The 18,299-nt window shown below is 42.3% G+C and overlaps 1 protein-coding gene across 4 annotated transcripts in view; it reads left to right on the forward strand.

Annotated features, from left to right (window-relative positions):
* ATP5MC2 (ATP synthase membrane subunit c locus 2) overlaps positions 1-15,099 on the forward strand; it is a 30,216-nt gene extending 15,117 nt beyond the window's left edge. For 3 of the 4 annotated variants that reach the window (XM_030198343.1, XM_030198347.1, XM_030198344.1), the window contains exons 4-5: positions 6,238-6,428; positions 14,837-15,099. In XM_030198343.1, the coding sequence (XP_030054203.1) occupies positions 6,238-6,428; positions 14,837-14,951 (306 nt within the window). In that variant the 3' untranslated portion in view covers positions 14,952-15,099. Of the gene's footprint in view, positions 1-6,237; positions 6,433-14,836 lie in introns of those variants that run through there. The other variant, XM_030198348.1, reaches the window with a different exon arrangement.
* The last annotated feature ends 3,200 nt before the right edge of the window (positions 15,100-18,299 follow it).

Here is an 18,299-nt window from a genome sequence, read left to right on the forward strand (position 1 = left end):
AACAGAACTGTGGAGCTAAGGAGTGGACAGGTGGGTCAGGGTAAGAAACATTGAAGAGGTGCTGAATTAGGGAGCTCACCCCCCCCCCCCCCCCCCCCGCTGTACAGATGAGGAGCTGGAGCCTGGAAAGTGGTAGAACTGTATTCCAGGCTGTTCTTGCAGAAATTAAGCCCTGATTATGACTAGCCACAAATAAAGCCTATTCTGGGTCTACTATATGCATGTATGCATTGAGTACTTAGAATAACGTTTCCAAAATCATTTATTATGATGATTAACTGCTATGTACATAAGTACATAAGTAATGCCATACTGGGAAAAGACCAAGGGTCCATTGAGCCCAGCATCTTGTCCACGACAGCGGCCAATCCAGGCCAAGGGCACCTGGCAAGCTTCCCAACGTACAAACATTCTATACATGTTATTCCTGGGATTTTGGATTTTTCCAAGTCCGTTTAGTAGCGGTTTATGGACTTACAGTATTTACAGTTGTACTTAAAAGAATAATGGTAGAACTCCCTTAATCTTAAATGGATTGGGATTGTGATGAGTTCCAGGAGGGCCATGCAGTGGATACTGATGGCATCTTTGGACTTTACGTACTGTGTGGGTGGTCTAATTTTTTTAAGCCATTAACATTTGATTGAGTACAGATTAACACAGTCAAATTAAATCAATACTTTTTCTTGTCACCAAAGGATCTGCCCAGACTTGTGGTTATGCCCATCTGCCAGCAAGTGGAGAAAAATAGCAGAACTGGGCTGTGCCTCATAGTGTACTGTGCATCCATTCTCAATTAGTAACTCTCTATCTCCAGCAGGTGGATAGCAGCTCACGCTGCATCTCTGATGTAATCTGGTAGTGGTCTTCTGGCCTTTAAGGCCTTCATTGAAGCTGGGGCATAGGCATATTAAGGAAAGCCTTTTATGGTATAAACCTGGTGGTGCCAGGTAAACCCCTGAAGTTTTCTCCTGCCTTCTTTAACAACAACAAAAAAAAGCTTTAAATTTCTGGGGAATGTCTCTCCTCTTCAGCTAGTAAGTTCCTTTGCGCCAGAGAGCTGTGTTCTTTAGGACTAGTGCTGGATTGATTGGGTATTGAGTCTTTGATATAGGCAGATGATACTACAATCTTGATTCCTACACCCCAAGTTTGAGATGCTACTTTGGCACAAACGAAAGTCTATATAGATATAATGGAGAACTGTGCATAAATTGAAGTTAGAGATAAAACAAACTTTTTGTTGGTAGCTCTGAAGAATCATCTTTGCATCAATTGTGCTTTTAATATAGAGAATTATTCCTACCAATTAGATTCAGTTCCATGAATTTTAGAAATACAGGTTCACTGTCAGTTAACCATGGAATCTAAAGTGAGCATTCTGGTCAAAAGGTCATTCTGTTTGCTGAAGAAATCAATGAGTGTTAGGAAATATTTTTGATTTATCAACATTTATTCTAATAGTTCAAGCATTATTATTATCAAAATTAAATTATAGTAATTGCATTTATGCAGGCTGTACAAAAGCTCTAGTGGAAAAATGCAGACTATTCAAAACACTGAGGTTTGATGGGGTTTTAAAAACAAACCTATCTTTTTTATTTTAAAGGAGGCCTTTATTAAACAGCAAAAGATTATACCTCTACTGGCCATACAACAAAATAATAGCAACTTACTACAACAGCCATCCAGAAAATCAAACATTCCAGAATCCTCCAAATTTAACAAATTTAATGTTTAAGTACAAAGCCCCACCCCCACCCAGTGGGACTGCATCCTCTGAATAAGAGCCCCCCAAGACAGTCTTCAGCCTATCAAGCAGAGAAGGAAAGCCTCACTCGGAAAAAGTTCAATTACATACAGATCCCCAGATTGCTTCGTCCAACTGCATGACGTGAGGTTTGATATTTTCAATGCAAAACTTTGATTCAGTGACTATTTTATTTGCGTGCACTGGTTACCAATGGAGGCTAGGATTAAACTTAAGATTTATATGATGGTATTCAAGATCATTCATGGGGTGGCTCCCCGATATTTGATAGATCTCTTACATCCCTCTTTTAGGGATACTACTCGGTCGGCAGCTTCGGAATCGGACAAAATTAAAATTTCCGTCTATCAATAAGGTTAAATCCCATAAAACTTTTACTACTTCGTTTTCATATCAGCCAGTGTCGATATGCATTGCCTCTTCCAATAAGGCAAATGAATAACTTTTTAATGTTTAGGAAAGCAGTTAAAACTGTCTTATTTCGGGAGTATCTGTTGTCGGTCATGATTTGCTCATGGTTCATTCAAGGTATTAAAAGTTGTAATTCTTTGGATTTGCTTATGGTTCATCAAAGGTACTAAAAGTTGTAATTCTTTGGGTTGTTTTCAGTCCTAGTTCTTTATGGTTTGCTATTCGTGATGAGCTGAATAGGTATTTTGCAGGGTCTAAAACTAAATAAGTAATAACTGTTTAAACCAAGTACGCGAGCCTTCTTTGGAGTAGCTCCCACTTTCTGAAATTCACTCCCTGAAAGGCTTCATTTAACACAAGACTGTCTCTACTTCAGGAAACAGATGAAAGTTTGACTGTTCAATCAGGCCTTTAACTGATGAAGTAAATGACACCAGCTGCATATATTGTAGCAGGACATGTTTATCCACTCCTACCCTAGCCAAGATAATGTTGAAGCACCTTTCTGACCTCATTTGCAACTCTCTTTATGCTGTTGATCTGCACCTGCTGGCAGATGAGCACAACCCATAAGTCTGGAATGGAAAGAAAATTAGCAGGTAAGCTCTAATTTCTTCTTAGGAGAAATGCCACATTGAATGGATTAAGTAACTATAAGCTTCAGCATGCTTACTGTACTATAATTTATTCAGCTTTATCCTTAGAATTTTAAAATCCATAATACAATTTCAGCCTTCACAAATTCCCATGGTAATATTGTCCTTCCTGCTATTAAACATTTTTCAATAATTTTTAAAGTTGTCCTAGTTATAAGATGTGTGTAAAGGTCCTCTTTGGTTGCACATACCTCGGTAACATTGGATCAAAATTCTTTTTCACAGATTTAGCATCTAGAGAATAGAATGGTCAGAATGTATGTTTTCTATATATATGATGGCATGTGAACTTGGCCACAATAGTTCTTTGAGTGAGGAAAATGACATTATAGATATATAATGTTCACTGTGGCAAGTTCAATAAACAATGCAGGAAATGTTGTTAGTGGCCCTTCATATTCTTCTAAATTGTTATAATGCTGAAGGCCTATCCCACTGTTGAAATCCTTAATGTGCTGGAGCCTATTTCCCAATCAAATCATGTCTTCTGGGAAACACTGGCACTGCTGGAGTGCTAGATTATAAAAGGAAGCAGTGATCTATGGAAAGCCAAGCATTTGGGTCTGTAAGTGCCTATTTCTCATGCTTGATCTATTCTTACTGTACACCGCCTTGAGTGAATTCCTTCAAAAAGGCAGTAAATAAATCATAATAAATAAATAAGTAATTTGACCTTTATAGGCATGTCTCTAGTGAGCTTTGGAGTTCAGTTTTTCTGCTGTAACTGAGTGCTTGAGACAGCCTTAACCAGAACACTCAGCAAATTGAAACTGCAAGCAACAGAGCGGCAATAGCTGAGCAGCTTAATGATCTGAGTCTTAAACATGGATTTTGTTCATCATAGGGATGTTTTAACAAGGTCTATAAGGTATTGTTATCCTTTAATAAGAGTATTTTTGTAATTGTTAACTTGGAGAAGTAGGTGGGGGAGACAGTGTATGAATAATGAAAAACTGACAGTTTGAACTTCGTGGGTGTGGCTTGGATCTCTTTCAGGGAGAGAAAACTAACAACTTATAGCAGCAGCTTCAGAGAGCATTTTCCATCTCACAGATAGGCTGCAGAGAATACCTTCTCCTGCTTTAGACTTAGCCTGGCCTCAGAATGACATCCTATAGTATATCTCCTATCAAACTGAGCTCTCTTTTTCATCAAGCACTGCCATTTCCTCCCCTCACCCTCCCCACTGACAGTTTGAACTTCGTGGGTGTGGCTTGGATCTCTTTCAGGGAGAGAAAACTAACAACTTATAGCAGCAGCTTCAGAGAGCATTTTCCATCTCACAGATAGGCTGCAGAGAATACCTTCTCCTGCTTTAGACTTAGCCTGGCCTCAGAATGACATCCTATAGTATATCTCCTATCAAACTGAGCTCTCTTTTTCATCAAGCACTGCCATTTCCTCCCCTCACCCTCCCCACTGACAGTTTGAAGTTCGTGGGTGTGGCTTGGATCTCTTTCAGGGAGAGAAAACTAACAACTTATAGCAGCAGCTTCAGAGAGCATTTTCCATCTCACAGATAGGCTGCAGAGAATACCTTCTCCTGCTTTAGACTTAGCCTGGCCTCAGAATGACATCCTATAGTATATCTCCTATCAAACTGAGCTCTCTTTTTCATCAAGCACTGCCATTTCCTCCCCTCACCCTCCCCACTGACAGTTTGAACTTCGTGGGTGTGGCTTGGATCTCTTTCAGGGAGAGAAAACTAACAACTTATAGCAGCAGCTTCAGAGAGCATTTTCCATCTCACAGATAGGCTGCAGAGAATACCTTCTCCTGCTTTAGACTTAGCCTGGCCTCAGAATGACATCCTATAGTATATCTCCTATCAAACTGAGCTCTCTTTTTCATCAAGCACTGCCATTTCCTCCCCTCACCCTCCCCACTGACAGTTTGAACTTCGTGGGTGTGGCTTGGATCTCTTTCAGGGAGAGAAAACTAACAACTTATAGCAGCAGCTCAGTGTTGCCAGGTGGGCGGTTTTACCGCCCAATTGGGCGGTTTTCCGCGACCCGCCGCGGGAAATTTTTGCCCGCGGCGGGTTGCGGTTTTTTGGGCTGTTTTTGGCCTTCAGTGCGGTTTTTTCGGCCGCGGGGGGGCGGGGTTAGTGACGTTTTTGGGTGGGGTTAATGACGTTTTGGGCGGGGTTAGTGACGTGGAAGGCGGGGCCGATGACGTAGGAGGCGGGGCCGATGACGGGGAGGCGGGGCCGATGACGGGGAGGCGGGGCCGGTGACGTGGAAGGCGGGGTCAGTGACGGCGGGGGCGGGGTTGATGACGGCGGGGGCGGGCGTGATGACGCGGGGGTGGGGGTGTCAGGGGCGGGGTTTGTGTTTGGGCGGGTTTTGGGCTGTTTTTTGGGCTCGATCGGGCTGGAAAAAAATTTTCCACCTGGCAACCCTGCAGCAGCTTCAGAGAGCATTTTCCATCTCACAGATAGGCTGCAGAGAATACCTTCTCCTGCTTTAGACTTAGCCTGGCCTCAGAATGACATCCTATAGTATATCTCCTATCACCTTCTCCCACTACTCCAACCAGAGTTACACCTAATCACACTGACCACCCTTCAACATCTTCTGTCCTTCTGTGACTGTTCTCTTGTGCTTGACTGCTTAAATATTTTAAATTTAAATGCTTTACTTTTTGTCTATTAGATTGTAAGCTCTTTGAGCAGGGACTGTCTTTCTTCTGTGTTTGTACAGCGCTGCGTACACTTTGTAGCGCTCTAGAAATGTTAAATAGTAGTAGTAATAATGCTGCTTTTACTGTGCCTTAACTGTGTCTGCACTTTCATGTTATCCTGCCCACAGGTCTCATGTCCACAGTAACCTGAATCCTCGAACAGCTACTAATCCAGATAGAAATCTTGATTATTATAGTGACTAAGTCCTGATACTGAAAGCCACAGAGTTTGCAGTTCCTGTTTTGCTATGTCATAAGCAAAGGGTTTAGCAGTTGGATATGCATGAAGGCGGGGGACACAGCAGCGTAGGACAGCTTTAAAACAGCAGAGGGAATTTTGACATTGTTCTGGAGCTGCCAGTTCTGACCTTGGGCTGTTTGAGATTTCCATTAAGGAGATGTCACATTCTTCATGGGCTGGTCAAATTTGAAAAGTTGCACCTGCTCCCAAGGCTTGCACTGCAGACTTGCCTTTCTTGTTCAACATATGTACTACAGTGCGGGAGGCAGAAGCTTGTGTCTTTTGATCAGTGAGGCTTTAGGTAAAAGAGTGATTAGCTGGAGAAAGTGTGTCAGCCAGGTGGTCCCTGAACCAGTCAGCCAAAAAGTGATCCTGTGTAGCCCAGACAGTTATCGGGAGTGGGAGAAAATGAGAATGGGGATGTATGAGACACTTGCCGCTTAATATTCATATTCATTTCCTTGTGGCTGTCCCAGGTTTTCTCGATCCAGCCATCCCTTAATGCTTTGGTTGCAGTTCCTTGGCGGGAGTTTCAGACCAGTGCAGTCATTCGGGACATTGACACTGCAGCCAAGTTCATCGGTGCTGGTGCCGCCACAGTAGGAGTGGCTGGGTCCGGTGCAGGGATTGGAACTGTCTTCGGTAGTCTTATCATTGGATATGCCAGGTAAAGGGATTTTATTCTGCCACAAGGAACTTGGTTGGGAGGGTGGAGGAAGTCAGGGCCAGTCTTAGGCAGGAGCGACAGGGGCGGTCGTACAGGGCCCCGCCGCGGCTTTGGCATCTCCCTCCCGCTCCCTAGTACTGGCGATCTAACTGCTTTGCCTCTCCTCCCTTGACCTGCAGGATGCCCTCCCGGCACATACCTGAAGCCACCCTGGTGGTCTAGTGGATTTTTCGGGGCAGGAAAGATCCCCAGTCTTTCCAGCCCGCCGTCACTGACCCTCTTGCTGCCAAGACTTCAGCGGCAGCCTCGTGAGACGTCTTGTGAGGCCGCCGTTGGACGTCTCAGCAACCATTTTTAAAAGGTGATGTGGCAGCAAGAGGGTCAGTGACAGCGGGCTGGATGGCACCCTGCGGCTTGGGGGAGTGGGGAAGGAGGTCTGGAATATGTGTGTGTGTGGGTGGGAGGGAGGAGAGGATACTGTTAAACAAAAAAACTTTTAGCCAGATCACTGTGCACTCAAAAACAATCAAGCAAACCTATGAGCTGCTGCATCCATGTTGTTTTTATTTAATATCTCTTAGATTTTCAAGCATGCAAGCTTGTGCATACGGATTGTACACAGAAGAAGTATAATAACAAGCAACTTTTTATAGGTAGAGTAGTAGTTTGTTATAAATCGTAATCAGTCTGTCATTTGGAGGGGCTGGTTATAGGGACACCCTAGCACGTGTTATATTCGTGCAGGGATTTTTTTTTTCCTCCTGGTAAAGGTCCTCTAAACAGATATCATGTTATGAGAATCAGGTGCTCAACATTCAGAGTATCTATTTATTTATTTACTTACTTATTTTTATCCCACATTAAACATGAATTAGGTTGAAACCTGGGAGCATTTAAATTAATTTTTTTTTCCTGTGCCTACATCAAAAGAAAAAAAGATGGCAAGTGGGAACTTGCTCCTTTTTGTTTTGTGGTATATTATAAAAATGCACTTGCCTTTTTTTATTACTAGTATTTCACAGAGAAGGTATTGATTAATGAGGGAAAGGTTTCCTTCATGCAGAACTGTCCAGAGTCAATCTAAATGTGCCTAAATTGTCCAGTTTAGCACACTATTAGCAGCCAAGCTCATACAAAGTTAATTATGTTCAGTGGATTTGGTTCAGGCTGCTTGCTATGTGAATATTCAATCACTGTTTCATTATTGCTACCAAGTATTACATATTAAGGGGATTTGTTTTAATTCATTTATCTGGTCCTTACATGCACATGGTTTTGCTTTTTAAACCTAAAGGTTTCCTATGATAGCATTGTGCATATTTGAATTTTAAACACGGCTTGTCAACAAGGGGCGGGGCTAGGTGGGACGGGGGGCCCCACCTAACTGGTCTGCACAGGGACCCACAATTGATAAGACCGTCCCTGGAGGAAGTAAAGGGTTTTTTTTTTCACCCCTGCTGCTAGAAGCAGCTGGAACTGAAGGAGCTTACAAAGGGGCATGGGTGGGTGACTTTTTGTGATGTGTTTTTTAATTTGATTCATAACACACTTTGGACTTTTTTGGTGAGGCATGCTGTAAAATAAATAAAACGTTAGTACTAGCCCTATTTCTCCAATGAGCTTGTTTTTTTTTGGCTTCCTGGCTGCTTTGTTTTGGGTGTACACATAAGAATCTTGTTTGTCTTGCAGTGTTCCTTTCTTTAGTATTCTCACATTTTGTAGCATGTTCCATTTATTTATCACTATGTTCCACTTTTAGATACCATTTAGGTTGTATTCATGTTTTGCATATGTCATTTAGCAGGGCTGGAACAATGTTTAAAGATCCTAGGTGCCAGAGGAAATTTGTAAGAACCAGGCAGAGATGGTGATTTCATTATTGTACTTTTGTACATCACTTTAGACAAAACTTTGGATTTGGGAAGACGATTAATATGTACGTATAGATGGATCCATCCATCTGACCTTGAAGTTTGGTTTTCAGTTGAAATTATGCAAATATATCTGATTCAAGATTCAGTTTTATGCAAATACATACCCAGTTCCCCTGAAATTCCTTCTCCCTCAATGCCACAGAGGAAGTCAGGAGGACAGCATGAGACTTCAAGTTCTTGATTCCTGTGGCCTTTTCTGAGGGCTGCTTGTTTAGAAAGGAAGCACATGGGAGGTGGTGTATTCTTGATCTGTTCCCTAAAGCTTGCAGCAGCTTGGTGGGGAGAAGGGGTGGCAGAAGAATGGCTTCTGAGCAGCTTCAGGGTATTTTCCATTGAGAGAGCTTTACTGGCTGCAAATGCTTCCCTTCACTGACTGATGGTTAGAGCACTGGACTGACACTCAGGGAAGAGTACTGGTACATGGTACTGTACTGCCCCACATCAGGCTTCAGGGTTCTGCATGGAGATTTTTAGGCACTTAGGAAACATAAAGCCCTGTATCAGTGTGACACCTGCACTTGTATCCCACATTTTCCCACCCACTTGCAGGCTCAATGTGGCTTACATTATGTTGCAATGGCAATCACATTAACGGAATAAGAAGTTCAGAATATTATTACAAATAAGGTTCATAAAAAAACAGGTAAAACTAGAATAAGATAAATGGATAATTCATAACATAAATGAATTACAAAAAACAATGCTGGATTTTCAAATTACATACTGTGTTCCCAGCAGGTTTAAACTTAGAATTGGATTAAGGTTCGCTGTTGTGAACATATTGATTGGTCCATTGTGGTCAGCTGATCCATTAAATGTCAGCATCCTCAAGTCACTGCCATTTTGAAGAAAAGATGGCATTGATTTAAATTGGAGGCTTGACGTGAGTACTCTGTAAATGATTCAAGTTTTATTTTAAATGAATAACTTGTCAGTATTTATGATACTTATAAGTATTTTGTTTGAATTTAGGACCGCCCCTGATGCAGTTTTGAAACAGGGTCTTGTCGGTCTGTTAATTATGGGAACTTTTGATTAATAAAAATGTTGGAAAAATTAATGTGAGCACTGGGCTGTTCTTTACATTATCTCAGAAGGAAAGGCATTTTTGTCTTTCCCTACTTGGATGATTGGTTAGTCTGTGGGCAAACCAAGAACAATCAGCTTTGACCTCTCTGCACAAACATGTCCCTTCTAACTTCACTAGGATTCATTCTCAACCATCAAAAATCCAACTTTAGCACATCCTAGTCTATCAAATTCATAGGAGCACATTTGGACACAATACAAGCTCAAGCTTTTCTCCCACAAGAGCGCATTCAAGCTATTCAAATTCTAACAGAGAAATTACTCAGTTCAACTACTCGTAGCACCAGGTGCCATTTGAGGCTTCTAGGCCATATGTCAGCAGCAACAGTAATGGTCTCTACAGCAAAACTCAAAATGAGACCAATCCAGCGGGCTTTAAAAATGCAACGGGACCAAAGCAAACACCACCTCTCCCACAAGATTTTCTTAACAGCACAAATGAAACACTGCTTCCACTTGTGCCTTCAAATCTCCTTTCCACCCACCATCCACAGAGATTTTTTTTAACTACAGATGCTTCAACTCATGGCTGGGGAACTCATCTACAGGATTTTCACACCTAGGGCCAATGGCTGGCAGCAGAAACTTTTCTCTCCACGTCAGTCTCTAGATTAGAACTATGAGCAGTATTCTGTGCAATATTCACATTTACGTACCTTCCCAAAGGCAAATTCATTCTTCTCCAAATAGTCAGGTAACAATATTCTCTTTGAACAAATAATGCCCTCTCACGGGAAGTGGTGGAGATGAAAACGGTAATGGAATTCAAACATGCATGGGATAAACACAAAGGAATCCTGTTTAGAAAGAATGGATCTACGGAATCTTAGTAGAGATTGGGTGGTGACGCCGGTATTTGGAGAGTAAAACCGGTGCAGTGCAGGGCCCTGATCGTGACTGAATAGTGGATGGGCTGGAGTGTAAATTTTAAGGGGCTTTGACGTTAGCTTCAGAACGTTTAGTACAGGAACAGTGCTGGGCAGACTTTTACAGTCTGTGCCCTGAGAAAGGCAGGGACAAATCAACCTCTGGTATACATTTAAAGGAGCACATACCATGTAAAATGAGTTTATCTTGTTGGGCAGACTGGGTGGACCGTTCAGGTTTTTATCTGCCATCATGTACTTTGACATTTGGACCACCCTTGTAAATATACAGGCTTCTCTACAAGCTTCTTACATTCCAGGCCCTTCCAATGTTAGCAGACAAACCAAGCAGAATTCTTATACCACACAAATGGTCTCTGGATTCAACAAAAATGCAACAAGCTTTCTAGCAGTGGGGAACACCAATTGTCAACTTATGTTTCAGATCACAACTTCAAATGCCAGATGTTTTGTTCCAGACTACCTTCAAACCTCAGTCTTCAAATGGATCCTTTCCAACTCCCGTGGACAAGGGGCCTATTCTACACTTTACCTCCCTTTCCACTAATTCCCAGAGTCATATGCAAAGTCATTCAAGATGCAGCAACCATAATCCTCATAGCTCCAAGCTGGCCTCGACAGCCATGGTATCCTTGGCTCCTCAAATTCTGTATCAGCACCTATCTTCCTGAGAGTGCATCCACATCTTCTAACTCAGCAGAATGGCAAACTCCTACATCCCCAGTCCCAAGAAGTTATCCCTCACAGCATGGAAACTCAAAGAAACACTCACAGCCCACCTTCCTTAACAGTCCAAGGTATACTAAATGCTGCTTACAGTCTACCCTAGAAATTCATATTCCCTAAAATGGAAGAGATTTACTATTTACTGTGCACAAGATGACTTCAGTCCTACTTCCATCTCTATATAGACTCTCTTGTCTTATTTATTTCATGTCTACAATGAGGATTTGAAACCATCCTCCATCAGAGTCCATTTCGCAATCTCAGATTACCACTCCATATCACAGACCATACCACTCTCCTCTTGCCCTTTGGTTAAAGGATTCCTAAAAGGTCTCCTTCACCTTCAACCATCAATCAAACCTGCATCTCCATCATGGGATTTGAATCTCATTCTATCCAGATTATTACATTCCTCCTTTGAACCTTTAGCCTCGACTTCTCTACAATTTCTTACATGGAATACTCTTTTCCTAATAGTAATCGCCTCAGCCAGATGACTCAGTGAACTTTAAGTACTGGTACACTATTCTCCATATACCAGATTTTTTCCTCACCCAAGGTAATGTTGCGTATCCATCCTAAATTTCTTCCAAAAGTGGTAACTTCTTTTCACTTCAACCAGGACAGTGTGTTTCCAGGTTTTTTATTTTCATTGCCTCGTTCATCCTCAGCAGAAGCAGCTCTTCACACATTAGACTGCAGAAGAAATCTCTTGGATTACCAGTAACCAAACACACTTCATCAACATGGATTGCAGACTGTATAGCCTTTTCCCACCAACAGGCGAACCTACCTCAACCAACAAAGATGAGAGCACACTCGGTGCAAGCTGTGGCTACAGTGGTGGAAATAAGTATTTGATCCCTTGCTGATTTTGTAAGTTTGCCCACTGACAAAGACATGAGCAGCCCATAATTGAAGGGTAGGTTATTGGTAACAGTGAGAGATAGCACATCACAAATTAAATCCGGAAAATCACATTGTGGAAAGTATATGAATTTATTTGCATTCTGCAGAGGGAAATAAGTATTTGATCCCCCACCAACCAGTAAGAGATCTGGCCCCTACAGACCAGGTAGATGCTCCAAATCAACTCATTACCTGCATGACAGACAGCTGTCGGCAATGGTCACCTGTATGAAAGACACCTGTCCACAGACTCAGTGAATCAGTCAGACTCTAACCTCTACAAAATGGCCAAGAGCAAGGAGCTGTCTAAGGATGTCAGGGACAAGATCATACACCTGCACAAGGCTGGAATGGGCTACAAAACCATCAGTAAGACGCTGGGCGAGAAGGAGACAACTTGTTGGTGCCATAGTAAGAAAATGGAAGAAGTACAAAATGACTGTCAATCGACAAAGATCTGGGGCTCCATGCAAAATCTCACCTCGTGGGGTATCCTTGATCATGAGGAAGGTTAGAAATCAGCCTACAACTACAAGGGGGGAACTTGTCAATGATCTCAAGGCAGCTGGGACCACTGTCACCACGAAAACCATTGGTAACACATTACGACATAACGGATTGCAATCCTGCAGTGCCCGCAAGGTCCCCCTGCTCCGGAAGGCACATGTGACGGCCCGTCTGAAGTTTGCCAGTGAACACCTGGATGATGCCGAGAGTGATTGGGAGAAGGTGCTGTGGTCCGATGAGACAAAAATTGAGCTCTTTGGCATGAACTCAACTCGCCATGTTTGGAGGAAGAGAAATGCTGCCTATGACCCAAAGAACACCGTTCCCACTGTCAAGCATGGAGGTGGAAATGTTATGTTTTGGGGGTGTTTCTCTGCTAAGGGCACAGGACTACTTCACCGCATCAATGGGAGAATGGATGGGGCCATGTACCGTACAATTCTGAGTGACAACCTCCTTCCCTCCGCCAGGGCCTTAAAAATGGGTCGTGGCTGGGTCTTCCAGCACGACAATGACCCAAAACATACAGCCAAGGCAACAAAGGAGTGGCTCAGGAAGAAGCACATTAGGGTCATGGAGTGGCCTAGCCAGTCACCAGACCTTAATCCCATTGAAAACTTATGGAGGGAGCTGAAGCTGCGAGTTGCCAAGCAACAGCCCAGAACTCTTAATGATTTAGAGATGATCTGCAAAGAGGAGTGGACCAAAATTCCTCCTGACATGTGTGCAAACCTCATCATCAACTACAGAAGACGTCTGACCGCTGTGCTTGCCAACAAGGGTTTTGCCACCAAGTATTAGGTCTTGTTTGCCAGAGGGATTAAATACTTATTTCCCTCTGCAGAATGCAAATAAATTCATATACTTTCCACAATGTGATTTTCCGGATTTAATTTGTGATGTGCTATCTCTCACTGTTACCAATAACCTACCCTTCAATTATGGGCTGCTCATGTCTTTGTCAGTGGGCAAACTTACAAAATCAGCAAGGGATCAAATACTTATTTCCACCACTGTACATCTACAGCCCATTTAAGAAGTTATATTCCTGGACATTTGCAGGGCAGCCACATGGGCCACTCCTCATACTTTCACCCAGCATTACTGTTTAGATCTTGCTTCCCACACAGACACTAGATTTGGACAAGCAATTCTTCAACCTTTATTCTCTTACTACTTCCACCCACTCATAATTCTCTCAGGTTACTTAACTGGAGACTTAAATTTTCAAAGCAACCTTCAGCTAGGAACTCACCAAGTGTGTCTGCATTATCCTCTTCTACGGAGAAAGCGTAGTTTATTTATTTGTTTATTTATTTATTCATTCATTCGTGACATTTATACCCCACATTAGACCGAAATAGACTCAAGTTCAATGTGTCTTACAAACAAACAACAAAGTGAATAAAACATAGTAATGTACAGAATACAACACAAATTACAATAAGTTCAAGATGCAAATTAATACATGTGTAGTAAGTAACCAGGGTGGCTAGGTGGAGGCATAATTAGGCAGGACTAGGTGGGAAATGAGATTAAGAAAAGGATGTGGGTAAAATTCAGATAGACTAGACTGAAGAAATATGGTTTTAGAAGACTTCTAAAAGTTAGGTAATCATCTGTAAACTTGATTGATTTAGGAAGAGAATTCCAAATTTTGGTGCCTTGATAGGAGAAATTAGCAGAGTGAATTGTTTTATATATCACATTCTTACAGATAGGGAAATGTAAGACAAAATGTCCTCTTACCTATAGTTGCTTACCTGTAACTGATGTTCTCTGTGGACAGCAGGATAATTCAGACACACATTCCCACCATCCATCCCTGCAAGGCGAGGGATAACAGGAAAAAACTGCTCAGACCCACATATATCTACAGCACACAACATATGCAGTACTTCAGGATACAGAAGACTACCTTCTTCCTCGGCATTCTCGCCTAAACTGTGATTTACATCCTTGATTTTTCCAACTTTTCTGTTACATCCTATCTACTCAAGAACCTAAAGGACTGCAGGTCATGCTCAAGGTGGGAAGCAGTGACTTGCACATGATTGGACAGCTACAAAACATTTGTTACCAAGCTAGGGAGAGTGCATCTGGACAGGCAGCCTTCAGAGGAGGCTACCAAGTGTGTCTGCATTTATCCTGTTGTCCACAGAGGACACCCATTACAAGTAAGCAACTATGCTTTCTTCATGTGAATCTGTATGATAGAATGGAACAGCGCTGTATATATACATCTGTGCTTCTTAATTAATACTTGTTAAAAAGTGGTGGTTTGCTCAGTTGGTATCTGTGCTAAATTCTGCCCCCTCACTAACTGACTGACTGCTTTATTTTTTCTCTTCCCTAGGAATCCATCACTGAAGCAGCAGCTCTTCTCCTATGCTATTTTGGGCTTTGCCCTTTCAGAAGCCATGGGCCTGTTCTGCTTGATGGTCGCCTTCCTCATCCTCTTTGCCATGTAAGGGACAGTTACCCCTCCTTCCCCCCCCCACCCACCCACCATTTGCCCATGGCTGTGGCATCAATTGTTCTATCACTGCAAGGGGTCCGAGCCCTACGATTCAGAACCTACCTTGAAGGAAAGAAGATTAAATTCTGTAATAAAAGTCCCATTTGGTGTAGTCTTTCATTTTGTATATTGTGTATACTGTACAGAGAATAGCTGTTAGATCTAGCACAGGGCTTCTCAAACCTTAGAATATTCACCATGGATAGCCTGACAACCGAGCTGGATGTAGTGTTGTTGGTACAGTTTTAGGGAGGCATATGGGCAAGGGAACTAGGAGTACCCTGTGTGCTAATGGCCAGCATTGAGATTGTTTTCCTGTCCCAAATTTGCATGTCTTTCAGTCATTCACAACTCCCGCCCCCCCCCCCCCCCCTTCTCCAGTTTAACACTTTTGTTTCCTTCAGTCTTTTAAAACTCTCCTATCTACCCTGTGTCCTAATGGCCAGCATTCAGATTGTTTTCCTTTCCCAAATGTTCATGTCTTTCAGTCCTTCAGAACTCCCCCCTCCCCCATTTAACACTTTCGGTTCCTTCAGTCTTTTAAAACTCTCCTATCAACCCTGTGTCCTAATGGCCAGCACTCAGATTGTTTTGCTTTGCCAAATTGTCTGTCACTGAGGTCAGTGCGTGCCTGCCTAGCAGACCACTTCCAGCAGGCACGGTCCCAGGCACATCCTGTTGGAGGTGAGAATTAGTATATAGGATGAAACATGGGAGGAAAAAGTCTGGAGTCCAACCAGACTCAGAGAGATACGCATAAACTTCTCAACGGGTTGAACAGGAATACCAAAGAAAGGAGACAAAGTTGGGGGGAAGGGGGGTGACGACGACCACTGATTTGGCGTGCTGTTGTTTAATCAGAGTTTAGTACTAGCTGATGTTCCTTTAGCCAGCCTGCAACTTTTTCAAGGCAGGTTTGTAGCAGTGACAGATAAAGATTGCAGGTAGTGATATATCATCAGCATCCTAGTAGCCACTTATCCCTGAACAAAGGGATTAAGAAAAAAAATTAGGAGACAAGATACCCCAGGAAAGAGGATAAGTGGCTAAGGAGTCACCTGATGTAATAACCTTAAAGAAGCAGCACCGAAGGAAAAATGAAAACCAGTGATAAACATTACCTGAGATAATATGACCTTAAGCCACTGTAAAAGAAGAGAATGGACAATTACCTCAAAGACTGCTGAAAGATCTAATGAGACAGCAATGAATTAGTCCAATTTATAATAAATTTCACTTAAGAGGTCCATCAGAACTGTTCAGTACTAAAGTTGGATTGTCAGGAATGAAAGATAAGCATAGATTCAAGATGGGTCTGAAGCTGAGTAAACAGTAAGAATAACTAGTTATTAAAAAAACATTGGAGGGGGATGTCTGCTTTTTGCAACGCCACTTATGTTGAAAGTAGCCAGTAGTTAGGTAGTACCCCATGTGAGGATTTAGCAGTTCTGCTTGTCTGTGGAGAAAACGATTACTTACCTATAGCAGGTGTTCTCCAAGGACATCAGGACTTTTATAATTGTCCCCAAGGAGTTATATTCCTCTAGCTCATGATGGTCTGAAGCAGTTCTGCATACCAGTAGTGGGCAGGAAGCGGTGAGCCTACTCATTCACTTCTAGTAAAGTTGCTAGGGTACTGCCTCCCATGCACTAGGTTCCATCGATAACATCATCCATATGTGAGAATTTAAGTCCTGTCGTCCTTGGAGAACACCTGCTACAGTTAAGTAACCTCATTGGCCCTCTGGTATTGAGACTTGCTTGTTCTGTGCTTTCCTTTCTTGCCTAGATTGACCACTAGGAGATAGGATGCTGAGTGAGATGGACTTTTAGTTTGACCCAGTATAGCATAACTAATATAATATTCTTAATCCATAACCTCATTTGGAGTGTTGGAATCCAAAAATCTGCCAGAATCAAATGGATAGTAAATAAAGGAGCCTTCCATACAGCATAAGAGGCTTCTAATACATCTCCGGAAAGTGCTAGGGAGAGCTTGAATCATTTCCATGGATTTTTTGTTTGCTTTAATACTGTCAAAACCCCTAATCAATTGGAAAATGAACACCTAAGAATAGCAGTCCTATGCATAAATAACTGGTTTTCTGGAAAAAAAAAATATATATATTTAAAACCAAAATGCACGTTTAGCATGCTGTTTTCTTTCATGAAAGTTTAGAATATAGAAACTTGGGAGTGTGTGAATAACTCTATCTGCATAGTGTCTCCCAGGGTAGACTTGATTTAAGCGGTACAGTTTCATTTGACCTGAACGCACAGCTCGCATAAGCCATATTGGTCCTGAAGAAAATGGGGTTCTTTACATATTTTGTTCATTTCCATTGAATAAACATACAACTCAAATTGAGATGATGATCATGAGTCCTGTGGTCTATGCAGGTCCATTCTCCAGATCTTACAGCAGGACAGGATTGGGGTGTAATGAGAGGTGTATATTTGGATAGGGGAAGGTGTTGTAGAGCACTGATAGATCTGTAGCTGGGGTGGTCTCAGTACTAGAATAGTAAGGTTGAGCTGATATTTTACAATTGTTTTATAAAGAGCCTGCAGCTGCCATGGAAGTCAGCAGTATTACTATGTTTCTTCATTGTAAGGCTTGTATTAATACACTTCTTTATTGTGAGTGATGTATTCCAGTGGTCCTGAAATCTGTTTTTCCTCCCTGTTATTTGCCATCCCAAAGCAGGCTAGGATTTTGTGGCCTTCCTTTCCTTCTGCTAAGGCAAGAAGATTTAGAGGGTAAAACAGGGACTACAGCCCAGGACTTGATAAAAGTCTGAAAGCAGTGATGTTCCTGCTCGAGCACCTCCGTAAGTCCAAAGAGAGAAAGGAGTGCCTTGTGTTTCCCATTGATGGTTTGGGTGTTCCTGTGTACCCTGCCTCTTTAAGAAGGCAATTGGTGCAGGACTGTTTATATTGCTAGGAGACTGGTAGTCCTGGGGCTTTATTAAATCTTCTCTGTGTTATGGAAACTCCACTGCTGGGACATAACCATAGCAGATTTTTGCTGCTAAAAACAAGACTGGTAGACTGCGCCTGCAGCCTAGTAGGCAAACTTAAACATGCTGGAGAACAGCAATAAAACTGCTAGGGGGGAAAATACACAGAACAGTTTCTTATATACATATAGAGTATTGTAATCTGTTTCTGGCACAGCTGACAAATGGGTATTGGGTCGCTTTGTGTCAGCTGCCAGAGTACAATGCTAAATCAGAAAGTGATATGTTGATATGTGTATAACCAGGATCAAAATCTTGAATAACACAGGCTGTACATACCA

Source organism: Microcaecilia unicolor, chromosome 3 (genome assembly GCF_901765095.1).
Source record: "Microcaecilia unicolor chromosome 3, aMicUni1.1, whole genome shotgun sequence".
Lineage (NCBI taxonomy): Eukaryota > Metazoa > Chordata > Amphibia > Gymnophiona > Siphonopidae > Microcaecilia > Microcaecilia unicolor.